General features: G+C 42.0%; 1 protein-coding gene across 1 annotated transcript in view; it reads left to right on the top strand.

Annotated features, from left to right (window-relative positions):
• Positions 1-27,813, top strand: part of ace2 (angiotensin I converting enzyme 2) — a 102,000-nt gene that overhangs the window by 47,741 nt on the left and 26,446 nt on the right. The window contains 8 exon segments of the mRNA XM_052014428.1: positions 7,321-7,429; positions 9,693-9,790; positions 14,755-14,927; positions 16,194-16,361; positions 16,363-16,421; positions 20,348-20,492; positions 24,069-24,167; positions 25,492-25,614. Coding sequence (XP_051870388.1) covers positions 7,321-7,429; positions 9,693-9,790; positions 14,755-14,927; positions 16,194-16,361; positions 16,363-16,421; positions 20,348-20,492; positions 24,069-24,167; positions 25,492-25,614 — 974 coding nt within the window.

The raw sequence follows: 27,813 nt of genomic DNA, 5'->3' as shown, positions 1-27,813 counted from the left end.
ACCTAATGGTCTCACATAGAGAGAGAATTCAAAAGGGCACGGTATTTAGAAGCTAAAACCAATCATCCCAAAAACAAGTATACTCTACTTTTTGTGCACGGGTCCCATGGATCCACTCTCTATTTCCTGGGCCAGAGGGCCAAAAACCCATCCCTCAGTAGCAGAGACGGGGAAAAGGACCCTGAGGCCCTCACAGACTATTTCCAACATAAACATAATTGTCGTCCGCAGTGTTATCATCATCATTCAGCACACCTCCCCGAGTCAGATCATAGAGGTATGTTGTTGCAACTTCCTTCTCCGGGGGGTTCGACTCAGCCATTGCCTGAAGTATCGGAAACTGCTTCGCTGTGGCGTGCACTAGAAAGGACTTAAAGAGTGGAAGGAAGCAGCACAAAATAAGTGCAGACATAAGCAATGCTATACCCGCAACCATTGCAATTTTGGTTAACCAGGCTCCCCAACCACCTAACTTACTTTCCAGCCAGTCGAAAAACTGATGTCTAAACCTTGCATTCTGTTTAACTTCTTCCCTCAAATTTTTCAGTTTATTCATTGCCTTAGCAAAGGGTCCCTCCGGGCTGGTGTTATTTGGTATGAAAGTACAACAATGTTCCCCAAACAGTACACAGACACCTCCTTTTTTATCTTTCTCATCACTTCCCCCCTTGCACAATGGTCTAGCCCACATGCCTCTGAAATGAGGGTAGTCAACAAAGGGGTGGGTACTACCAACAAACCGTCATCCGTGCTCCATAAGCCTTCCTGGTTCCGCTTGGCTCCTCTTTGTCTCCACATTGCTTGTTCTGCTAGAGTTGCCTTACCTTGCATTTCAATTATGTCCTCCATTACGGGTTCTGGACTCAGACTCACCTGAGGTGCAACAACTGCCAAACAACATCCAGGGGCTTTCCTGGCTGCTTCATCTGCAGCCTGATTTCCCTTTGTCACCATGTCATTTCCCTTCTTATGCACCTGACACTTTATAATAGCTAACGCTCTAGGTTTCATCATCGCTGTTATTAAATCTAAAATTTGCTGACAATGCTGTATAGGGTCTCCACTGCTTTTCTTGAACCCTCTTTGTTTCCATACTGCTCCAAACAAATGACATACTCCATGAGCATATACTGAATCCATATAGATATCATCTTTCTCACCCTCCATCATCTCACATGCTGCTGTCAGAGCCTGCTAATTGAGCTGAACAGGATTGCGGACAAGCCTCCAGTTTAATTGTTTTAAACTGAGACTGATCCTGTTGCACCACTGAAAACCCTGCATGATTTCCATTGTGGTCTCTGTAGTAAGGCCATCCACAAACAAAATCTTTTTATCTACATCATCCAATGGTTCTGACTGTAAGTCCACTCTTAATTTGACAAATATAATCGTATCCCTCACGCACTCATGAGGCTCTCCTTCATAACCCAGTGGAACATACTCAGCTATGTTACTTATGGTACACCTTTGTATAGTTATGTCTGGAAATGTCAATAACATCCGAAACGCAACTATCCTAGCTGGTGTCAGTACAAACTTTACCTTTTCCAATAATTCTGCTACCTTATGATGCATGTACAGAATCACAGGATAACCCATGGTCACAGATGATGCTTTCTCATAAGCATCGTACAATGCTGCTAGTCCCTGATAACAAGGTGGATATCCCTGTGCCACCTCATCCAGTCTCGCACTATAATATGCTATTGGCTGTTTTGTTCTCCCTATACCCGTCTCCTGTGTCGGCACTGCTGCAACATAACCTTCCTGTCTGTTTGACACATAGAGATGAAAGACCTTTCCACAATCAGGCAAAGCTAGCGCTGGGGCTGACTGCAATTCCTGCTTAAGAGTGTTAAAAGCTATTTCTGCCTCCTCATTCCACTGCAGAACACCCTTCAAGTCTGTATGTCCAGCTTCCTTCATCATTTTCATCAGTGGTGTCACAATTTCAGCATATTCTCCAATCCAGTCTGAACTGTATCCTGCCATTCCCAAAAATGTCATCATCTGTCCTACTGTCTGAGGTTTAGGAGCTTTAGTTATCGCTGCAATTTGATCCGGCACTATCGACTTTGCTCCCTTAGATATTAATCTACCCAAATATTCCACCTGCCATTTACAAAACTGCAGCTTCTTTCTGGATACTTTATGACCTCCACATGCCAATCCTTCTAACAAGGCCAGAGTATCCCGCTCGCACTGTTCCTCGCTTTCGGAGCAAACCAATAAATCATCCACATAGTGTATCAGTGTACTTTCCAATGTTATACCCTCTAGGTCTGCCTTCAATACTTGGTTAAAAATATGCGGTGAATGCTTAAATCCTTGTGGCATCCTAGTGTAAGTATACTGGTTACCTCTGTAAGTGAAAGCAAACAAATACCGGCATTGCTTCGCTGGCCAATCTTCCACTACTTCATTCACTGCTCGCAGATCATGTACCAGTCTCCACTTGGACTTATCTGCTTTCAAGACAGGCAACAGTGGAGTATTACAGGGGCTACTCATGCTTTCAAGCACTCCTACCTCAAGCAATCCCTGTATTGTTAGCGCTATTCCTTCCTCTGCTTCTAGTTTCAGGGGATATTGTGGTCTTTTAGGTAGAATCACTCCCTGTTTTAGTTTTATTTCTACTGAGCTTGCTGATTTTACTCTTCCTACATCTGTATCGTGTTGGGACCATAAAACGACTGGCAGTGCCTCCAGCCTTTTATCCTTCTGCTGGCCCTCTTCTTCTACCAGCAATGTCATGTGTCGTTGAGGGGTTACCTCGACCTCCTTAGGGTTTCCTACCATCTCTATGTTTATTGCTACTCTGACATAATTATCGTCCCCAGACTTCCAAACCCTTGGTGTCACTATCTGCCAATCAATAGTTGTTCCTGCTTGCCTCACCATGGGCCCCAAATCTTTGGACTGGTATCCCTCATTTACTAACAGTGTTACATGGGGTGCAGCTCCTGGCACCCTGTACCATTTCTCCAGAAATGCATTTTGTTTTATTTGCAAGGCAGCTCCCTGTTTCCCTATTATTATTGCCTCACCTTTTAAATGCTGCTGAGTATTTACTTCATTGTGCCATTGTCTCTCTATTTCTTTACACTGAGTCTCATCAAAAATCACTGTACAATACAACTCAGTCTTAGGTGGCTTGGCCTTAGGTAATATTGCCAGAGCTCCCTCTTTCCATTTTCTCCAAATTCTCCAGACTTGATCTTCTATGTCTCCTATCCAATATACATTCGCTCTTTCAGCTGCCTGCATCACTAGCTGAGTGCTTACTTTTCCCATGCTTAACACCTTCGGGTGCATTCTAATTTCAATCCCAGTTTTAGCAGTGCATCTCTGCCAAACAAATTGATCGGAGTTCCTTTTAACACTAAAATCGGTAAAACTATTTCATTATTTCCCATCTTTAAACTCACTGGAGCTGTAAATCGTGTTAACTGTGCTTTCCCGAGAACTCTAAAGTTTTAACAACCTTTCCTGACATGGGAAGGTGGTAAGGATATTGTGGCTGTACACCAGTGTACATGGCTCCGGTATCTATCATCATTGGTGTTATATGCCCTTCTAGAATGATCTGAACAATGAGCTCTTCTTCTGCGTCCCGTGTTAACATTGGGTACTGTCCCTTCCCACCCGGGTTCCCTGGGCACCCCTAGCACCTTCCATAGGGGTTCACAGGTCCAGTAGGACCTGCTAGGGGTGGATTATCATTAAACTGCTGCACTCTACCCATTGCTTCCTGATGAAATGTGGCAGGTCAAGGTTTGTAAGGACAGTCTCTCCTGATGTACACTGTCTGATTACATCCTCAACACAATCCTCCTGTCCCTCTTTCAACCTGTCTGTTCACTGGCCTTTTTTGCCAATTACCTCTCTGTCCTCTTCCTTGGAATTTCCAGTCCTGTTTGGCCTGTTGTCAAAACTTATTTTGTCCCTGATATGGCATTTTCGGAAAAGCTCCCCCAAAGACGTTTGTTACTATCATGGGGCTTTCAGGTCCTTGTATAGCAGTTTAACAGGTTCCTGCAAGAGCTGGCGCTTCGTTCATTTCGGTCGGCACAATCAGATCAGTTGTTGCTGGCAACACCATTTTGCCTTTTTTTTTATTTTTTAAGTTCCTCGAGCTGCATCTGTGTCCGCTTTCTTTTCACCTCCTCCTGCCGCTCAATCGGCTTTTGTTTGTTTTTTCAGTATTTCTCAACTGCATGGACTACATGGTCCCTAAATTCTTGGCGGGACATTGATGTCAGCCCTACCACCTTCTTGAGTCTGTACTTGACTTGGGGGGGCATTGCATCTACAATAGCAGTCCAAAACAATGTGGTCATCAACTGGTTGCCCTCCACCTCTTGCTCTGTTTCCAGTCTCCACTTTTTCAACTGGTTTTCTAGGTACACTGCCAGGTTTTCAGTCTCTCCCAGTGGATCCCCTTTTAAAGCTTTGGGGGCCACTTTGGGTGGATAGCAGTCTCTGAGGGCCCTCCATACCCTCTGCCTCACTCGGTCAAAACCGCTTCCATCAACCTTTGGGTTGTCCGCCACATTCATTAAGCCAGCTGAAATCATCAGTTCTCTGAGTTTCAAGGTTCCCACTACCTTCACCAGTAGTGCCTTCAAGTCACCCATTGCCAGTAAACGTCCTGTGGTCTTGCCTTCAAAGGCTCTAATCCATTTTCCCGCTCCTTCGTATATACTGAGTAATGCATCTTTTTAACCCTTCCCGGTCCTGGGACCCCACCAAATGTACTGTGGCTGTCCTCCTCCTTTTACCAGTAGGGGGTGTAATCCCACTCTGTCTCTTCCCGATCCCTGGCTTTCTATTTCATCCTCTGACTCCTCGCCACTCTCTGATTCTGCCTCTATTTGTATTTTCTGCCACGTCAGCCTTTCCGAGGTTGCTTTTCTCCCTCGCTTCTCTTTTTGTTCTCTCCCTAGATTTCTTTCTTCCCCCTTCTACCTCCAGCAGTTCTCTCACTACCGGGCATTGTTTCAGGTTCCCTTCTTCTGGATAGGGAGGTGGTTTTTCTTCCTCTTAAATCTGGATATAGAGTCGACCCTTCCTCCTCTTCTTCTATAGGGAGTTGTTTTTCTAACTCTTTGGCACCCTGTCTAGTTACTATTGGTGCCTGACATGCTTTCCTTACTCTTTCTCCTCCCATCCTAAAGTGTTTTAGTACCTCCGCCTCCTGCTCCCTCTTCTGGTTTCTTTTTTTCAGATTTGTCTTTTGGTTTATAGTTTTTAATTAACCCCTCCATTTCCTCACACAGACTTAAGTCAAAAATTCCCTCTTTTGGCCATTTCGTAACTAGATCTTTAGTTCTCTTTTCCCATTTTTCTGAAATTTTTGTGATATCACTTTTAGATACTGGAAATTTTTTACTTAATATTTCAACTGCAGTTCCTTTTCCCATCATGTTGTTTTACAGGGTGTTTCTCAGAATCTCACAACTCACTTGTTAGCGCTATTGTTTCCTATACTACTTCTACACCTAACTCTATAACTTTTACTGCCCAATTTGCCAGCTTTTGTATTATTTAATCTTACCCAATTTATCAAAAGATTCTTACCTCTTCTGTTCTGCCCGTGCAGACCTCTTCCTAGGGTGGTATCCGCAGAACTTTCCTTTACACCTCGTCCATTCAGACCCTTGTCTCCTGCGAGGTGGTAGCCACAGGGACTTCTCTTACCCTGTCCATGCAGACCCTTGCTCCCTGCAAGGCAGTATCCACAGGGGCCCTGCCCGTTCAGACCCTCGTCCCTGCAAGGCGGTATCCACAGGGACTTACCAACACCACGTGGAATTTTTACTTTAATCAATTTCTATTCTACTCACCCCACTGCGCAGTTTTCTTGATCAATCCTCTGAGTCTCCTTTAATTCCAATTTATGCCAGATTCTTTGGATCGGAGAGACCCTTCAACAATCGTTTAACACTTCTGCGTCCGGAGACCTCCCACACCCAACAGAGTTTTGGTCCAAATTCACAGCGAAAATGCTTATCTTTTTCTGGGTCGTACCCTTTACTCTGCTGGTCTCGTGGGGGTCCTCTAGGGACTAGGAAGTGTCCTTGATTTGTTGTTCTTTTCTTATGAGTCTCTCTCCGACCCTGCTCGCAGCACCAAATTTGTTGTGGTTACCCGCAATAAGTAGATGACCAGGAGAAGCAGAAGATTCCTCAGGAAGTTAAACTTTTATTTGCAAAAAAAAGTTGTGACAGTCAGACAGTCAGTTACTAGTCACCCTCTGACTACTGCCCTCTCTGACTGCCCCCGAGCAAAGCACGAGGGCCTTTTTTTATATCTTTTTTCTTAGCTCAATTACATTGTTACAATCCATCATGTTCTCTCTTATCTTCACAGTTTCATCCTTCACCATTTACCTCCTTTCACAGTTGTCTCCTGGCTCACAACCATTTGTCTTTCGCCACAGTCATTTCCTGTCTCAATCGCAGGGTGCCCCAATTATTTATGGGTATTGGGAGTATTGGTACTAGGCTACAGAACTATGACTCAATCACAGGGTGCCCCAATTATTTATGGGCATTGGGAGTTCTGGTACTAGGCTACAGAATTATCAGTTATAAAACAATACTAGACTTATTCGCTACAAGGCTAATGGTTATAAAACATTACAATGTGCCCCTATAACCTATGAGTTCTGAGACTCGCTGGCATCTGGTTTATCAGTTAAAAAAAACTATCAGCTTCAGAACTGCTACAGAATCATTAGTTGCACTAACCCTAACTACCATTAGCTACACAATAGATCAATAGTGTCTTCCTAGGAATGAGCTAACCATCGGTTTAATGAACTACACTAAATCAAAAGTGTCTCCCTAGGAATGGGCTAACTATTTCTTTAATGAGCTATATGTTTCCTGCACTAAGAGTTTCCTGCACTCGAGCTGAAGAAGAAGGAGGCCCAGCGGCCATCTTAAGGAGATCAGCAGCCATCTGAAGCACAGAGCAGATTATGAATAAAAAAGTATAGCCTCTACTTTCTATATATTCTATACCCACTGCCTCTTCCCCCTCTCACCTGGACTCACCTATCACCTGCCAGCTCATACTCCTCCCCCTCCCTCTACCTTTTTATTCTAGCTTCTGCCCTCTTTCTTTCTAGTCCTGATGAAGGGTCTCAACCTGAAAAGTTGATTGTTCATTTCCCTCCATGCTGCCTGACCTGCTGAGTTCCTCCAGCATTTTGTGTGTGTTACTGCATGCTGAGCTTTGTGTATTTAAATAAATGACTCACGTGACAGTTAACATACTAATAACTACAATCTACTCCTCTGACACCATTAGGTAATGCCTCTGTACAAGGAATTGCATGCATATGTAAGAGCGAAGCTCAGCGATACCTTTGGGCCACAACATATCAGTCCAGTAGGATGCCTTCCTGCTCATTTATTGGGTAAGATCATTTTGTTGTTTAAAGAATGAATAAGCACACGATTACTTGAGATCAGCCTGACAAAACAGTAATATTCAGATGTAGGTTCAAATTCTAAAGAGTTGCAAAATTTTTCTTTGGATTCCTTATGCCCCAAGGTTTGATGAACAATTAGATTGTGAAACAAAATTATACACCAAAGTCAAGCCTCGGTTTATATAATTGCACCTTGGGGAAATATGCCACCACTTGTTAGTGAAATATTATTTAATGCTTGGAAGATCAAAGGGTGTCCAGCAGTTAACCTGAAACATTCTGTCACCAGTAAGCGCTGCAGAACTGCCACTGTTTTAATTTCCAAATGATGACTTATATTTACTGCTTTGATTTAATTTGTTTCTGTAAGTGGCCTGTAACCGGGAGTCTTTTTGTGTTTGACCATACAACCTTTGCCTGGTGCAAGCAGCAGAACTGAAGTAAAACAATATCCATTAAAACTGAAACCATGAGGTTACCACATTCTTTTTATCTCAAATATTAACTGTTCACAGTACAAAGCGGATTCCAAATTCAGCTTTCTGATAACAATAGGTTATAGCATTGGATGATAAAAATCAATTCCATGATGACTTTCAAGGAGGCACTGGTAGAGGAAACAGATCTAACTAAACCTGTGACTGCTGGGACAGTGTTGCTCCAAACAACACTGCTCATACGTTATCCTGGTATAGTACACAGTTTCATCAGAATCTTTTTATGCAGTCATTGAACATCATTGTACTGTCATATTTCCCAAAGTACAATGGCCAGTGATAGTTGACTTACAGCAGCTTATGATATTATGTTGAAACTCAATGTTTCAGGTTCATGCAAATAACTCTTCATCAGTGTCCTCTCCATCCTCACAAACTATGTACAAGAACCCTTGGGCTTCACTTGGATTGAGACTATTTGATCAACTGACTCTGCTGCTTCCCCCCCTTTTCTGAGGTAACATTCCAAACTTTCTTGCAGCCCTTGGATGTCCTAAAGTTTCCAAATTCACACTCACCTTACTCAGAAGTCCAAGTTTGAATCTCTCTACTTAAGGCGACCTCCACAGTGTTGAAAGTCTCTGATCAAAGTCACTCGTGCCTTTGTGGTTATGACACTCTTTGACAATGTCATCCTCCTCCATCACCTCTCCACATTGTTCAGTGGTGGAATCATCTTTATCTGGTCCCACATTTATCTACATGGTTGTAGTCAGAGTACTACCTACAATGATTTCTCTCCTCACATCTCCTCCTTTACCTCTGATGTTCCCCAAGGATCCATGTTTGGCCCTTGTCTATTTCTCATTCATGTGATGCCCTTCAGCAGCTGTGAAACATGGTTCACATTTTCACCCAGTGACTTTTATCAGAAGTGTTTGCAACCTTGCTGTTATAATTGATGGTGAGCTGATCTTCCATCTGTATCTTTCCCATTATTGCCCGTGTTCACCTCTGTAACACTGTTTATCCTTTATCCATGGTTGGTTAAGCAATGCCAAGAGCTTAGAGATCTTATCCTCCATGGTCTAACCCCCTTATATCTCTGTAATTTCCTCCAAGATACCTTCACTCCCCCAACTTCAGTTTCTCAATCATTCCTGAATTTAATTGCCCCACTGTTAGCAACCATACCTTCAGTGCCTAAGGCTATAAGCTCTGAAACTCACTCCCTAAACCTTTCTACTCTCTCCCTCCCTGCAAGGGTCTCATTAAAGTCCACTGCTCTGATAAGCTTCTGCCTTTATATCTCCTTTTGTGGCTCAGTGTCAAATTCTGTAGGATAATGCTCCTGTGAAATGTCAGAGCAATTTCCAAATTAAAAGGACTACAAAGAAAAAAATTCATTTTCAAAAAAATACTTCTTGTTTGAAAATTTTGATTGTAATTAGTACAAGACTTCCAACACCTCACACTTAACTTCCCAACATGCAACAGCTCGCAAAAAAATTTATAAAAAAACAATTAATTAAGTTCCTGTAGCTGGCTTGAGCTGGCTTGGCTGGGACGGCTTGAGGTCATCAAAGGGGACACATAAAGGCAGGTCCTTTTTTTCTTTAATGTGTGCCCTTCTGAACCATGGATAAACACAAAATGAAATAAAAACTCAGTCAGGTTGTGTGAAGGCCCGGCATCAGTTAACAGGGGAACTTTATCAGGCTCTTCCTGTGGCTGTTTCTGGGTTTTGTACTTAACCATTAGTTTCATACCATCTTAATGACAATCTGATCTAAATTCTGTTTTATCTTCAGGTGACATGTGGGGAAGATTTTGGGGAAACCTATATAGTTGGTCAATTCCATTCCCAGAACAGAAAGATATAGATGTGACATCTGCAATGGTAGAACAGGTAAGTTGGTTACCATGTCCTTGCTAGACCCAGGTGTCATTGGATTAAGTTAAACTATTTCAAACATAGCATGTCCTTGATATCCTGTTGGTATGAATGGATTTAGTTATTAGTTAAATCCAATATCCTTTCTACGTTGGGAATATCATTGGATTCAATTAATCCATAGCTAATAAAGAATTCTTCTTCCCGTATCAGGGTCATTCATAGTTTTGTTACACCATATTAAATCCAGCATATTCTTCTCAAACAGACATTGTTAATGGGTTTATTTATGCCCAATCAAATGCAACGTATCCTTTCTATAGCAGGGTTATCACCTCTGCTGGACCTCCCATTAACTGTAGCGAGACCTTTCTTGTCCTTTTGGTATAATCATTGCATTCTCTTAAATTCACCTTTCTTCCCAGCTAGACATTTCCTGGAGCCAGAATTCATTTCATTAGTCTTCCTAGCCCTTACTATCGTTTCCAGATTTACTTAGCTTTCAATTCCTTTTACCTTGACAAGTCCAAATAAGAATATTTGTAATATTATCAACAATTCCCATACTCCAATGGGAATTCTAAGAGGATTCTGAGAACTCTGAGAGGATTCAGGAGGAAGTAGCAATTGGATTCAACATTGGCTTAGTGGGAGAAGCCAGAGAGTGGTAGTAGATGGTTGTCTCTCTCTGACTGGAGGCCTGTGACCAGTGGTGTGCTGCCAGGACTGGTGCTAGGTCCTTTGTTGTTTAATCATCTATATTAATGATATAACTGGATATTACTGTGGTAAACTGGATCAGCAAATTTGCAGATGACACCAAGATTGGGGGCATAGTGAACAGCGAGGAAGGCTATCGAACCTTGCAGTGTGATCTTGACCAGCTAGAAAAATGGGCTGGTGGAATTTAATGCAGACAAGTGTGAGGTGTTCCACTTTGGGAGGACAAACCAGGATAAGACTTACACAGTGAAATGTTGGGCTCTGAGGTGTGCGGTAGAACAAAGGGACCTGGGAATACAGATCCATAATTCCTTGAAAGTGGCATCACAGATAGATAGGGTCGTAAAGAGAACTTTTGGCACTTTGGCCTTCATAAATCAGGGTATTAAGTACAGGAGTTGGGATGTTATGTTGAAGTTGTACAAGATGTTGGTGAGGTTGAATTTAGAGTATTGTGTGCAGTTCTGGTCCCACCTACCTACAGGAACAATCTCAATAAGCTTGAAATGGTGCAGAGAAAATTTACAAGGATATAACTGAGTTATAAGGAAAGGTTGAATAGGTTAGGCCTTTATTCCCTGGAGTGCAGGAGAATGAGGGGAGACCTTATAGAGGTATACAAAATTATGAGGGGTATAGATAGAGTGAATGCATACAGGCTTTTTCCCCTCAGGTTGGGTGAGACTAGAACTAGAGGTCATAGGTTTAGGGTGAAAGGTGAAATATTTAAGGGGAATCTGGGGGAAACTTCTTCAATCAGAGGGTGGTCCGAGTGTGGAACGAGCTGCCAGCGGAAGTGGTCGATGCTGGTTCAATTGTAACATTTAAGAGAACTTTGGATAGGTACATGGATGGGAGGGGTTTGGATGGATATGGCCTGGGTGCAGGTAGATGGGACTAGGCAGAAAATCAGGTCGGCATGGACTAGATGGGCTGAAGGGCCTGTTTCTGCGCTGTAGTGCTCTATGACTCCTCCCCTTGGTGCCAAGATCATTGCTAATTAACAAAATATTTACCTTAATGAGGAGCTGATGTACAGAAATTTTATAGTTACTATAACTATCAACAACAGAAGCCTTTTCAGGGGGTTAACTCCATCATATTACCTAGAGAAACATCATCAAGTAGTATATATACTTCCTGTACCTCATCAAAAACCTCCATAGCAACAATGTCCTCTTAGCTATCAATCTCCTCCTCATCAAGAATACCTCCAAAACCATCACCCTGATTAGAAGCGACCATCTGCCTTCTATTAAACTTATCTCATTCTTAGCCAACCTCTCAGGATTGAGAATGACTTACTTCAACTCTGCGATTGGGTTTTGAGTGACTGATGAGGCCAATGTGGGAACCACAGATTCTTCCACAGATCGGCTGGGTGAGTGGGAAGTCTGTGAGGTGGTGCATTCGTTCTGCCATATATTCTGTGGTTCTCTGCTCCCTAAGCATGGACTTAAAGCTGTCAATGCCTCCTGAATGTTCCTCCTCCACTTGGAGCAGCCACAGGTCAGGGTTGCCAGAAGCACTGATCCATTTTTTCAAGGAGGCTTTGAGAACATCTTGGATCTTTCACTTTGTCCATCTGGTAATCTCTTCCCAGGGCATGGAATAGAAAATCTGTCTCAGAAGTCTGGTGTTGAGCATGCAAAATGATGCAGAGGGAAATGGACAGTCGACGTTTTGGTTCAAGACCCTTCATCGAGACTAATCCTCCTCTCTTATCCTCCTGACTTTGACAGGAGTCCTGTGAGACCCTCCCTCACTGCTGCCCCTCTGTGATTTCTACTGCCAGTCCTGATGAAGGATCTCAATCCAAAATATTGACTTTCCATCCCCCCCCCCCCCCCATAGAAGATGCCAGGCTTGCTGAGTTCCTCCAGAAGTTTGTTTTTTTTTCCTCCAGATTCCAGCATCTACAGTCTCTTGTGTCTCCATGCCAATGATGTGGCATACCCAGTCGACTTGACTGAATCTAATTAGGGCCTCAGTATGGTGTGGGAGAGGACATTGATGTTCAATCACTGAGATTTGGCAGGGTAGGATGTTTTTCCTTGGAACGTAGGAGACTGAGGGGTGACCTTATAGATGTGTATACAGTCATGAAGGGCATAGACAGGGTGAATGCACTCAGTCTTTTTCCCAGGGAAAGGGAAATCAAAAACTATAGAGCATAGGTTTAAGGTGAGAGAGGAGATTTAAAGGGGACCTGACGGCCAACTTTTCCACAAAGGGTGGTGAGTATATGGAACGAGCTGCCAGAGGAAGTGGTTGAGGCAGGCACATTAACAACATTTAAAAGACTATTGGACAGGTACATGGATAAGAAAGGTTTAGAAAGCTATGGGCCAAATGCAGGTAAATGGGACCAGCTTAGATGGGCATCTTGGTCGGCATGGACGAGATGGGCCTAAGGGCTGTTTCCTTGCTGTAGGACTCTGACTCTATGACTCTATGTTTGTTCTTCCAGTGCTTTTGGAGAATTTTGTGGTGGTATTTTTCCTTAAGATCCTTAAGGTGGTCCAGGTCAGGGTTTAGTATTACCATATGCAATCCAGAATGCCTTCTTAGACTTGTTAATGGAGTTAGCTCTACTATATCAAATGCGACACATCATTCCAATGTGGGTGTGTCATTAGTTATACCATATCAAATATAGCATAGTCTTCCTATTCGGGGATCACTAGTCATAGAATCTTACAGCATGGAAACAGGCCATTTGGCCCATGAAATTGCTGCTGACCATCAAGCAACACTAATCCTTCTATTCTCCCCACATTCCCATCAACGTCCTCCAGATTCTACCATTCACCCACACACTGGGGGCAATTTACTGTGGCCAACCCTCATGTTGCTGGAATATGAGAGGAAACCAGAGCACCTGAGGTAAACCCATGTGGTCATATGGTGAAGGTACAAACTCCACACAGACTTTACCAGCTGCATCACTGTCCATCCCTAAGCCAGAGCACAATAAAGAAATTAGACAACATGGCAAAGAATGCAGGGGTCCTGCCCAGACACATCTGATGCATTGAATCCATCCATATGGGTTACAACAAGATTAACATTTAATTTGAAATAAATGAGACATTAAAAGCATGGTTACATGTTTACATTAAACATGTAAATGTTTAATGTTAACATTAAACATTAATGTTAACATTAAACATTAAACATGTTTACATTAAAAGCATGGTTTCTAAAACTGTTTCTCTGTACGTTGAGAAGTACGTTGGGGAGGATTGGTGAGTCTGTGAACATTAATTGGATCAGCAGCATAACACTGATAAACAGCAGAATTTCTCTGTCACTAATGAGTTTAATTATATCATATCAAATACAGCACAATATAACTAAGCCCATGTAAAGTGATCCATTTGTGGCTATCTAAAGAGGTTAAGTGCAGTATTAGATCAAAGGAGAAGACTTTCCAAAAAGCAGTAACCCTGAGGATTGGGAGAACTTCAAAGTTCAGCAAAGGAGACCCATGGCATTGATATAAGTAAAAAGAATGTAGACCATGATAGCTGGCCAGACAGAAACATGAAAACAGATTATGGAAGTTTCTATAGATATGTGAAAACAAAAAGATGAAGTGAACTTAATGTGGGTTCCCTGCAGACTGAGTCAGAGGAAATAGCAGAGAAATTAAACATATACCTTATGATCATAGATGAAGACACAGACTATTCTGGGAAATGGTGAAGGATCATGTCTAGAGTAAATAAGGAACTCAAATACATAAGCATTGATTAAAAAGCTAGATTTTGAGAAGCTAATGGATCTTAAAGCTGACAAATCCCCTGGACAGCTGACCTGCATGCAAGGGTTTTGAAGTAGGTGGTGATGGAGATAGTGGATGCTCTGGTTATCATTTTCCAAAATTCTGTAGATTCTGAAATACTTCCCACAGATTGGAATGTAGCAAATATAATCACACTGTTAATGAAAGGAGGGAGAAGGAATAAATAGGTGAACCAATTTATGTGGTATATTTGGACTTTCAAAACACCTTCAATAAGATGCTACAGAAGAAGATATTAACCAAAATTAAAGTATGTGGGATTTTGGGTAATGGATTCACTTACAGCATGCTCCTCCTGTACTAGGGGTACTAAGGTATTCGAGAACTGGTTATATCACTGTTCAGATTTCTACAACGAGCACCCCTGAGACAACAACATAGCCAATGACCAGCTGAACTAAGAAATGAGACCAGCCAGCTAATGATACCTGATTCCTTCTCCTTGCAGGGATGGAAACCAAAAAGAATGTTTCAGGAGGCTGATAAATTCTTCCAGTCTTTGGGCTTCAAACCTATGAATGACAACTTCTGGAACTACTCCATGATCGAGAAACCTACTGATGGCCGCAAGGTTGTCTGTCATCCAACAGCTTGGGACATGGGCAATGGAGAGGACTTCAGGTACAGATTGTGTAGAATGGAAAATAATGGATTCTCCATAGAACATAAAACAGAATAAAACTTGCACCACACATCTCCTTTAAATGTCCCTCTCTTAGCTTAGTAGTTGACATTTCTGGGAGATCTAATCACTAATTTACATTATATTAGGCTGTAACACATTTAGAGAAACAGCTCCTTTATTTTCATGTGCAAGTGTGGTTGATAAAAGTGCGGCATGGTAGCGTAGTGGTTAGCACGATGCTATTACAGCACCAGCGATCGGGGTTCGATTCCTGTCGCTGTCTGTAAGGAGTTTGTATGTTCTCCAGTGTCTGCGTGGGTTTCCTCCGGGTGCTCCGGTTTCCTCCCACATTCCAAAGACGTATGGGTAAGTTAACATGGGTTTAAAATAGGCGGTGCGGACTCGTTGGGCCGGAAGGGCCTGTTACCACCCTGTAAATAAAATTTTAAAGATTTAAATTTAAAATAAAAATGGGAAACTCATATTTATTGTGTTTGTTCATCACCATGGACTTCTTTCCTTGCCATTGACTCCAGCACTATCCCTGGATACACTCTGAGCATTGTCCAGACTGTCAGCAACATTATGATAGCAGAAACATCCCAAGGTACCTCACGTGTTAAACAAAATCTGATGCTGAATCATACAAAGAAATCTAATCAACCAAAAGAACCAGAGAAATAGATTTTAATGAGTGTCTGGAAGGAGGAAAGATAGAGAGCATCAAGAGATTTCAGGAGGGAATTCTGAGCCATTCTGAGAACTCTTTCACTGTCCACAATGAAGGAGCAGGTATGATCAACAGGATAGAACTGGAAGAAGGCAGACATCTAGGGTTGTAATCCTAGAGGAGATTAGAGAGATATTATGGTGCAAGGTCATGGTGCCGTGTGACACCACACTCACATGGTTCCATTCCTATTCACCTCATCAGTACAGCACAGGAACATAATATTACAAAATAACCTGTAATATTAATCCAGTTTTTCTCTTTCCACAGATGCTGCTTGATTGCTGAGCATTTCCAGCATTTTCTGCTTTTCTCCTCAGATTTAGTGTCCTCAATTTTTTGCTTCTTGGTTACTATTATAAACTCTTTGTGCCAAAAATGAGCTTATTAATGACTTGATGGGGAAGTGACAGTGGTGCATAAAAGCCGGAACTCAACAGTGGAATCGCACAGGAGATTCTCCCACTATGAAAAGAAATGGGGAGAGATATGTAAGCCTAAAATACTAAATACATATTTTTGTAATATGCAGGATTAAAATGTGCACTGAAGTTAACATGGAAGACTTCCTAACTGTCCACCATGAAATGGGACATATTCAATATGACATGGAGTATGCGAACCAGCCATACTTATTCCGAGATGGAGCCAATGAGGGTTTCCACGAGGGTGTTGGGGAGATCATGTCACTCTCCGCAGCACCCGAAGCATCTGAAAATCTCTCGGTCTTCTTCCGGACTCTTTATTATTGAAAATAAAGGTAAGTACCCAACTCTTTATAAAATTATATCCAGATGTTGTGTTTGAGCTATAGTAATTTCATACTCAAAACGAATATTGCTGAGTTGTAAATGGTAATGGGTAATTGGTTTATTATTGTCACATATACCCAGGTACAGTGAAAAGCTTTTGTTTGTGTGCCATTCCATACATAAGTGCATTGAGGTAGTACAAAAGAAAAACAATAACAGAATGCAAAATATAGTGTTTCAGTTACAGAGAAAGTGCAGTGCAGGTAGACAAATAAAGTGCAAGGGCCATGGCGAGGTAGAGTGAGAGATCTACTAACAGTAGGATAGAAGCTGTCCTTGAGTCTGGTGGTATGTGTTCTGAACCTTTTGTATCTTCTGCCCTCTCCTCCATTGACTGTCTACACTTCCTGCTGCCAGAAGAAAGCAACCAACATAATCAAAGACCACTCCCACCCTGATCATTTTCTCTTCAATCACTCTCCCATGAAAAGGTAGATTGAGGGACCAAGCTTATACGCGGTCCATTCAAGAGACTGATAACAGCAAGATAGAAGCTGCCCTTCAGCTTAGTACATGTTCTCAAGCTTTTGTTTCTTCTGCCTGATGGAAGGGGGGAGAAGAGAGAATGACAATTTATGTAGCTCCCTTTTGTCAGTGTCTTGAGGGAGATCAGACACATTATTTTGCAAAGCTGACAAAGAAATGTCTAACTTGGATCAACTTTATGATTGAGAAATTCTTGTTGAGGGGACTTGAGAAAAAATTTGCTGGGTTTTCCACTCCTGTTCAAGAGTTTCAATGTTTGTATATGTCCTATACTGATCTTTCCTACATCCACTCCATATCCTCTGATTCCTTTGATACCCAAAATTCTATCGAACTTAAGTCACTGAGTTTTGAAGATACTCAAGGACTGAGCCTCCACAACCTTCTTGGGCAGAGAATTTCAAAGGTTCACCACTTGTAGGCTGAAGAAGATTTTCCTCATCTCTGACTTGAATGGCTAACCCCTTAAACTGGAATTAGTATCAGGATGTGGACTCTTCCTATTCCCAAATGAGATGATGAGGTCAGTAGAACTGACCCACTGCCACCCGAGCAATTCACCCAAGGTGGATGCTTTGATATTGGCTCATAATTAAATTGCTCAGTATATACTCAACCAGATATTCTCATTGCAGTCAATTGCAGAAAATCAGACAATTGGAATCAATATCACTTGTTATATACAAACACCCAAATTTAAAATACCAGAAGGACTTAACTGAGGCTTCCTTTGGTTTTATGGGGTCACTTAACCAGTTTCAATGTTTGAAATGTTTGGTTTCCTTTAAGTTATCCACTTAGAGTCATAGAGTCATAGGTCATACAGCCGGAAACAGCCCTTCAGCCCAACTCATCCATGCCGACCAAGGTGCCCACTTGTCTGTGTTTGACCCATATCCCTCTAAACCTTTCCTATCCGTGTACCTGTCCAAATGTCTTTTAAATGTTGTTATTGTACCTGCCTCTGGCAGCTTGTTCCTTATACAGACCAACCTCTGTCTGAAAAAGATACCCCTCAGGTCCCTTTTAAATCACTCCCCTCTCACCTTAAACCTATGACTTCTAGTTTCTGATTGCCTTTTCCTGGGAAAAAGACTGTGGACATTCACCCTATCTATGCCCCTCATGATTTTATACACTTCTATAAGATCATCCCTCGGTGTCCAAAGCTCCAAGGAATAAAGTCTTAGCCTGTCCAACCTCTCCCTACAACATAGTCCCTCAAGTCCTGGCAACATCCTTGTACATCTTTTCTGCACTCTTTCCTTCTGGTATTTATATACCAGCAGCTGTCCTGAAGGACAATCTGTCCAATTAATATAATAAGGATACTGTTATATCTGTATAAGGAACAAGCTGCCAGAGGCAGGTACAATAACAACATTTAAAAGACATTTGGACAGGTACATGGATAGGAAAGGTTTAGAGGGATATGGGTCAAACACAGACAAGTGGGCACCTTGGTCGGCATGGATGAGTTGGGCCGAAGGGCCTGTTTCCGTGCTGTATGACCCCATGACTCTAGGTGGATAAACATAAAGGAAACAAACATTTCAAACATTGAAACTGATTAAATGACTCCATAAAAACCAAAGGAAGCCTCAGTTAAGTCCTTCTGGTATTTAACAAAAATATCCCAAACTGTATTCCTGAATTCCAAATTTACTCAATTCAGTGTTGGTCAATATAAATAGTTTCAATATTCCTGAATGAGCCAAAGAGACATTTCCGTTTTCCGTCTCCAGATATTACCGTTACACTTGACCTTGTCACCAATGTGGCTTCAGTCACTTTTCCATGAAGTGATCTCCCCAGGAAAGTGATACTTGTGTCTCTCAGATTTAGCTACAAGACTCTACAAGATTAACTACCCTGACCCAAGATTCTGGAATCTGTTGAATCATTCCCTTCGTGATTTGTTTCCCTATTCATTCAGGATGTGGACCCCATTAGCATTTAGTAAAAACAGTTATTGCTGTTCCTAATTATCCTTGAACTGGGTGGCCTGCTTGGCCAGTTAAGAGCCAACCACTTGGTTGTGGGCCCAGATATATTCCAAGGGTCAATTGGCCTTATTGCAGGCCTCCATTCATGATAGTGGCCTTCCATTTTAGATAACTGAATTAAAAGAATTTAATTCTTCAGATGTCATGTTAGAATTTGAATTCTGAACCTGATTGCTGATCCAATAATTGAACTGCTACACTACCATACACCAGCACATAGTCCGATTCATTTTGTAAGAGAGTGAACAAAGCAAAGTGTAAAGCTAGAATCCAGAAGAATATGACTCTGTAAAACCTCATGCAACTCACGTATATACTTCCTAATGGAGACATTTGAAGGTACATAGGATTTCTATGTTTGTTTAGAGTTAGTCAAACACTCTTTGCAATCAGAGACTTACAGCTGATCAATGCTTGTTAATCACAGTTCATATCTAAATTGGTAAATTGGTTTATTATTGTCACATGTACTGAGATACAGTGAAAAACTTTGTTTTGCATGCTATCCATCATTTCATCACGTCAGTACATCGAGGTAGTACAAGGGAAGAACAATAACAGAATGTAGAATAAAATGTTGCAGTTACAGAGTGCAATGCAGGTAGACAATAAGGTGCAAGGCCATGACGAGGTGGATTGTGAGGTCAGGAGTCCACCTTAGCATACTAGGGAACCATTCAATAGTCTTATAACAGCAGGATAGAAGCCGTCCTTGAGCCTGGTGGTACTTGCTTTTAGGCTTTTGTATCCTCTGCCTGATAGGAGGGGGGAGAAGAGAGAATGTCTGGGATGGGTTGGGTCTTTGATCATGTTGGCTGCTTTACCGAGGCAGTGAGAAGTGTAGACAGAATAGAATCATAGATTCATACAGCAAGAAAACAGGCCCTATGGCCCAACTGGTCCATGCTGACCAAGATCCCCATCAAGCTAGTCCCATGTGCCTTCATTTGGCCCATATCCCTCTAAACTTTTCCCTATCCATGCACCTGTCTAGGTGCCCTTTAAATGCTGGTAATATACCTGCCTCAACTACTTCCTCTGACAGCTCATCCCAATATACAGACCACCCTCTGGGTGAAAAAGTTGCCCATCAGGTTCCTATTAAATGTCTCTCCTCCCACCTTAAACCTATGCCCTCTCGTTCTTTATTCACCAACCCTAGAAAAAAGACCGAGTGCATTCACCCTATCTACGCCCCTTATAATTTTATACACCTCTGTAAGATCACCCTTCATTCTCCTATGTTCTTTTTTTAAAAAAATAATTAGAATATCTATGATATGAATCATATCTATGATATGAATTGGGACATAGGGTGAGGATTAATGTGTAGAGTGACAGCTGCCAGAGAACTGTGACAGTTGTGGTATCTCCTTCTCTAGAAACTGACATCAATTTCCTCCTGAAGCAAGCCCTAACTATAGTCGCCACTTTGCCTTTCACTTTCATGATGGAGCAGTGGAGGTGGAAATTGTTCAGAGGAGAAATACCCGAAGATCAGTGGATGAAAAAGTTTTGGGAAATGAAGTGAGTTCTAATGCCATTCAATGCTTAAATCTGATTTCTGAATTCCTCTTGGTCAATATGTATTTCTCTCTTTTTTAAATTTTAAAAAATAGGCTCTGCTTTATATGGGCACATGCTGGAATGAGTTTTCTAATGAAGTAAGAAATATGTCTGGTACAAGCAGGGAAGCCTACATTTGAAGCATGAGTGGTTGCTGATGCAATGTCTCTCAAGACAGCTTGCTGGAAACATGGTTAGTTTAAGTGTCAACCACGGCTAAGTGAGTCAGAGACTCGAGCCGAACTCTCAGCTAACAATCCAGTGCAGTAAAAAGGGAGTGCTGTACACTCAGAGGTGCTGTCTTTGCAATGAAATGTTAGTCCTAGGTCCTAGTTGAATCCTTGGGTAGGTGAAACTGTTCATGTGGCACAATTTTGAAGGCTAGGGGAGTTCTCCATCATATGACCAACACTTACCCCTCAACCACTATCATTAATGAAATATTACTTGGTCATTTGAAATAGAAAGAAAAAATGCTGGAAATACTCCATGGCTCAGGCAGCATGTGTGGAGAGAGAAAAGCGTTAATGCTTCAGGCTGATGACCTGAACTGTTAAATCTGTCTTTCTCTTCACAGATGCTGTCTGCCCTGCTGAGTATCTCCATTCCTGATTTAATTTCAGATTTCCAGCATCTGTAGCTTTTTGCTTTTCAAATATTTGCCCATTGCTGTGTTGCTCTTTGTCCTCTGCTTACATTAGCCATTACACTTAATTACAACAGTGATCACACTCAGAAGGTGAATGCAATTGGCTACAAAACATCCAGGGACCTCTTCAGGTGACAAACTCTAGTCCTTTCTTTACCCCATTGCATTGTCACCTCTCCTGTACTGACTCTCACTTTATTGCTGAATAAAGTGGTCTCACCTACAAGCCTGGCCCACTGTCACCTCTGGAACTTGTGGTGTTGTGTGTATCTGGCTGTGATCTGTTCTTCATTCACTCCTCTCTTCACACCAGTCTTGGTATCAAAGCTCTCAACTGCCTGAATCCTAATTTTGGAACTTCCCTCCTGAACCACTTCTCCTTCCTCCAACCACCTCCTCAAGACCAGTATTTTAAACAAGGGTTCAATTACTGAGCTGAAATAAACACAGAAAACATTGGGGAATGTTCAGGGGTGCACTCACCATGTGTGGACAGAACAAAAAGTATTTTAGATGCATCTGAGTTTATCAGAGCTACCACAATGAGTCTGGTTCAATATCCATCCCCTTTTAATTATTTGTTTTACCTTCTCCATTGTAGAAACCCTGGGGATATTTCCCATGTCAACATTTGATAATCATTTAATTTTGTACCCCTTTAAAACAAACTAAGTTACAAATATCTAAATTCACATCCAAATCTTTATTTTCTTATATTTTTCTAATTCGTGCCATCGTGGCAGGATTTTTTTTCCCCTTTCTGGGTAGAACTTTTCATCTTAATAGAAAGCAGGACTTATTGTTTTTAGTGGTCTTTGAAGTTGAATAATTGGTGGGATATTAAAAACACTTTTTCTGTCAATGAAGAGTAATCACAGATGCAATGTAGGAAATGTGGCGATCAATTTACTCACAGACTCCCACACAGAGCAATGCCATAATGTCTGCTCCAGGTAATGTCGACTAAACCACAACTGTAATATCTTTAACCTGTCAAAGATTTAGGGATATCATTGATATGTGGCCCAGTGCAGTGAGATAATATCACAGCTCTTCTATAAAACAGTGCCATGGGAACTTATACAGTCATCCGCCTGGTCAGGATCTTATATGTTTCAATCAATTCCCACCTCTTTTGAATTCCAGCAATTACAAGTCTAATCTGTCCAACCTTTCCTCAAAAGACAACCTGTCCATTCAAGGCATCAGTTCTTATACCTTCCCTGAACTGCTTCAGCCGCATTAATATCTTTCTTTAAATAAAGAGACCAATACTGTAGGCAGTACACTGGATGTGGTCTCACTAATAATACCCTATATAATTGAAACATTCCATATCCCATCTCTCCTTATAACAAAAAGGAGGCCATTTGGCCCATCGAGGCTATGCCATCTCACAAAGCAATTCTATTCCCCCACTGATTTTCCCTGTAAATTATCCTCCCTACATTCTTATCAATCCTCAGATTCTACCACTTATCTGTCTATTAGGGGCAATTTACAGTGGCCAAGTACCCTTTGAAGGTTCTGACCCATATGTTTTGGGGATGTGGGATGAAACCAGAGGAAAGCCACGCAGACATGAGGAGAACATGCAAACTCCATACAGGCAGCAGCTGAGGTCAGGATTGAACATGGATCACTGACGCTATGAGGCAGCGTCTCTACTCGTGTGAAACATAATTACCCTACTTCTGTATTCAATTTCCCTAGCAATAAATTATAATGTTCTGTTAGGCTATTTGGGTGCTTGATTACTTGATGTACCTGAAACCAGCCTTTAAAGTCTTTTAAGGTGACAGGACATCGAAAAGGCTATTAAAACAAAATAAATGAGCTCCAAGTTTTTAAAACTAAGATGTGTTATGATGTGTTTATAGCAGCTTTCACTTCAGTTTGAAAACTTCCCAAAGTACTTTACAGGACTGAGCCATTTATGAAATGTAGTCAGCATGGTAGAGTGGGGTAATCATGCCAATTAATTTATACAAGCAATATAATCCTGATGATCAGGAAGTTCCAGTGCAACAGACCAGAACCACTGCAAGGCACCAGTGAATTTTTTAGTCACAACTCTGCACACTTTCACATTTGACTATGTGCTGTCTGGGACCAATGTTGACCAACCAGTATACTGCAAGTCATCTCTGGAGAAGTACCATGGGATCTTTCACATTCTCCTCACAAAGCAAGTAAGGCTCTCACCTGAAAGACAACACCTCCAACAGTGCTGCACTCCTGTATTACAGTAGAGTGACAGCTTCAGTTTTAATGCTCAGATCTCTGAAGTCGAACTTGAACCCATGACTTTCTACCCTCTGAGCCACAGCTCCCCATACTATGAACAGAGGCAGAGACTAAAGTGCATGGGTTGCTTTAAAGCTTTATAAACTATTGTTAATCCTCAGCTGGAGCACTGCATCCAGATCCGGTCACTGGGATAAGGAACCTCCATTATGTGGATTGTTTGTTTCTGTAGAGCAGAGAAGGCTTAGGGTAGAGAGAGATGTTCAGAAACATGAAGGAGTCTATGGAGTGAACAAATATGAGATAATTCCCTGGGCAGTCTGTTAAACCTTAATGGTGACTGACAATAGAATAGAGGCAATCAAAGAGAACGATATTTTATACATGCTGTTAGAATCTAAATACAGTATTTGAAAGAGTTTTGGGAGAAGATTCAAACAAAATGTTCAAAGGGGAATTTAATAAATGCTTGAAGCGACAAAGCTCTGGGGAAAAGGCAGGAGAGTGGGGCTAATTGGAAAACTCTTCCATGGAGCCAGTTTGGGTAAGATGGGTGGAATGGCTTTCTCTGCTGTGTCATTCTGGGAGTGGCCCTGTCTCTTATTCTTCTGAAAAACCTAATTATTTTCACCTTCCTTTAGACGAGAGATTGTTGGTGTTGTTGAGCCTCTCCCCCACGATGAAACCTATTGTGATCCAGCTGCTCTGTTCCATATCGCCAATGACTACTCCTTCATAAGGTAGGTGCACTTGGTTGCTGTTCTCCCAGGCACCAGGTACAGACTGAGCCTTGATTAATGTCTCCAGTCTTTGAATTAGTTGTGAAAGATCTTGTTTGAATGACACCTAACCTTCTTACCATGACATGACCTTACCATCTGCACTATTTCAGGCTCACATTCACCCCTGCCCAAATATTTCTCATCATTTGTTAATTTGAGTTTTTTTCAAGATATTTGGTGCTTGATGAGAGATTCCTAGATTCTTGATATACGTACTTCACAGTGGTGGAGTATTGACAGATGTCCAACTGAAATAATTTGAATTTCCCACTTGTGGAAAAGCAAGTTAAGATCTGATTCTTAAATTTTCCATTTGAACAATGTTTGGGGACACACTCCTGACAAGCTGTAACTTCCCCTTGTCTGCTCCAGTCATAGAGTCACAGAGTAATAAAGCATGGAAACAGGCCCTTCAGCCCAACTGGTCCGTGCCGACCAAGATTCCCATCGAAGCCGAGTCCCATTTGCCTACATTTGGCCCATATCCCTCTAAACCTTTCCTATCCATGTACCTGTCCAAATGTATTTTAAATTTTGTTATTGTCTTTTTAATGCTATTATAAAATATTCTTCTTGGCAATGGCCATATTATGATGATAACATCCAAAGCTGTTCCTGGCCCTAGGATCTGACTGAGGAGAACCACGGTGAACACCGCTCTCAGTTCTTCACTGTTCCATGTCTCCTCTCTTCCCAGTGCCCAAAAGCATGTTTACTGCAGCAATAGTCTATCAGCTTCCTGGGAGATACAGCCATACGCTGCATAGCTTGTGATAAGTCATCACTGCCATGTATTGCTGATGAGCAAATAAGCTCAGGTTCAGAGACACAAAAGACTGCAAATTTAAATTTAAATTTTATTTACAGCATGGTAACAGGCCCTTCCGGCCCAACGAGTCCGCGCCGCCCATTTTAAACCCAAATTAACCTACCCGTACGTCTTTGCAATGTGGGAGGAAACCGGAGCACCCAGAGGAAACCCACACAGACACGGGAGAACGTACAAGCTCCTTACAGGCAGCGACAGGAATCGAACACCAATTGCTGGCGCTGTAATAGCGTCGCGCTAACTGCTACGTTACCATGCCGCCTAATGCTGGGATCTGGAGCAACAAATGATCTGCTAGAAGAACTCAGCAGGTCGAGCACCAGATTTATCCCAGATGGATCATTAATGAACATGCAAATCTATTAAGAACAAGCTTATGTAGAATGGTGTCTTGTTGGTACTGTACTATTTATTTGCTCCATTAAGTAAAATGCCCCCTGCTATTCTGTTTAGGTATTTCACCAGGACCATCTACCAGTTCCAGTTCCAGGAAGCACTGTGTGAAACTGCAAACCATACTGGTGAACTGTACAAGTGTGATATCACCAATGCTACAGAAGCAGGCACAAAGCTCAGGTAAATTGTCAATCACTGTGGGTCCTGGGACAGATGTGTTTAGATGCTTCAGTGCAAAGAAATATATCAATGATAGTTCTGAAAACAAATCTGTCTAGAAATTCACATGTAGTGCAAGGATTTTATATGCTATGATATTGTTTTTGAATTGCTTTCAGCAATTAACACCTGCAGACATGCAGTTGCACTGCAGTCTTCCTTGCTTATGACATGCTCTTGCACGGAAGCCCCTAGGTACACTGCAGTGGTGACATTTGGTGCGAAGCACATGCTGCTGGTGTGATATTGTAGTGCTGATTGGTTGCAATAAACAAAATAGGCAGAAGCAAACAGAAATATGGATGTCAATTCATATGATTAGAAACACACTCTATTACTTCATTAGCTCATTTTTCCAGCTGTTTGCTAAGGCTCGCTGGACATCTAGTTACAATATTTAAATGAGGATCGGAAGCCATAATTTTCCTCATAGAGAGATACAGACCAGAAACAGGACCTCCAGCCCACTGAATCCACACCATCCACTAAATCACCCAGTTACACTAATTCCATTTTGCTCTCTCCATGTTCTTCCCCCCCAGATTCTACCACTTACCTACACACTAATGGTAACTTACAGTAGCCAATTAGCCTAGCAACCAGCACATCTTTGGGACGTGGGAGGAAACTGAAGCACCCAGAGGAAACCCACATAGTCACAGGGAGAACATGCAAGCTCTACACATACAGTGCCAGAGGTCAGAATTGAACCCAGGTCTCTGGTGCTCTAAGGCAGTGGGTCTACCTGCTGCCCCACTGTGACATCTTAAATTGGTCCACGAAATTGCATGGAGTTTGTTAACATGAAGCTCAGCCAATTACTTGAGAATACATGAGAGCACCAAAGGATTTACAAAGAACTACATGCTGAATTCCTCAGGATGGATTGCTGCTGCCCATGGTCCACACACTCCGCATGTGGGCAGAGAGCAGCGATGTGTGTTTGTCAGAACTCTACCTGTCAGGCAACACCAAGGCAAATACTGCAAAAATGCCTCCCCTCATTATAAACCAGAGGTGTGCTAAGTGTTTGCAAACCTTCTCCCTCTACCACATTCCAGGTGACCTGTCGAGCAAGACTTTCAGGATCTGCAAACTGAATGATTACACAATCATAGAATTATAAAAATGCTATGGCTCTGGAGGCAGTTAGAACATAGAGCAGCACAGCACAGGAACAGGCCTTTCAACCATGATGTCTGTGCCAAGTATGTTGCCAGATTAAACTAAATCCCTTCTGCCTGCACATGATCCATATCCCTCCATTTCCTGCATATTCATGTGTCTAACAGCCTTTTAAATGCCACCATTGTATCTGCTTCTACCTCCACCCCTGGCAGCCCATTCCAGGCACCCACCACTCTCTGTGTAAAAAAACTTGCCCCACACATCTCCTTTCAGCTTTCCCCCTCTCACCTTAAATGCATGTCCTCTGGTATTTGACATTTCTACCCTGAGTAAAAGACTCTGACGGTCTACCCTATCTATGCTTCTCCTAATTTTATAAACCTCTATCTAATTTTATAGCCTCCAACGTTCCAGAGAAAACAACCCAAGTTTGTTCAACCTCGCTCAGAGCTTATACGCTCAAGTTCGTGTCAACTATTTACACTAATCCTACTTTATTCTCCCCACATTCCCATTAATTGCCCCCCCCCCAATTCTACCACTTACCCACACACTAGGGGCTATTTACAGCAGCCATTTAACCTACCAACCCACATGTCTTTGCGATGTGGGAGGAAACTGGAGCACCCAGAGGAGCTAACGAGAGAATATACAAACTCCAGACAGCACCAGACGTCAGGATCGAACCGAGGTCACTGGAGCAGTGAGGCAGCAGCTCACTGTGCTGTCTGTCCTCTGAGTTTGAACCCAAGTAGGTGGATTAAAACTAGCTGAGGTTCATAAAGCAGCTCAACCCAGAACTATTTTCAGAAGTTTGTTAAAACTGAGCAAATGATGCCAATAAAATAATGTAAATACAACTTTTACAAATAATATGACCTAAACTGTTATATGAAATTACTGAAGATATGAAGTACAATATTACAAACTAATATGGCCTCTGTATTCTGCATTTTTAACTTGCATAGACTTAACCTATAATTGTAACTCATGGCATATACTCACATACACCTCTCTTTAATGCTGTGCAGT

This window comes from Pristis pectinata, chromosome 4 (genome assembly GCF_009764475.1).
Source record: "Pristis pectinata isolate sPriPec2 chromosome 4, sPriPec2.1.pri, whole genome shotgun sequence".
Lineage (NCBI taxonomy): Eukaryota > Metazoa > Chordata > Chondrichthyes > Rhinopristiformes > Pristidae > Pristis > Pristis pectinata.
The sequence above is the reverse complement of the archived record's forward strand: the minus strand, read 5'-3'. Positions and strand labels throughout refer to the sequence as shown.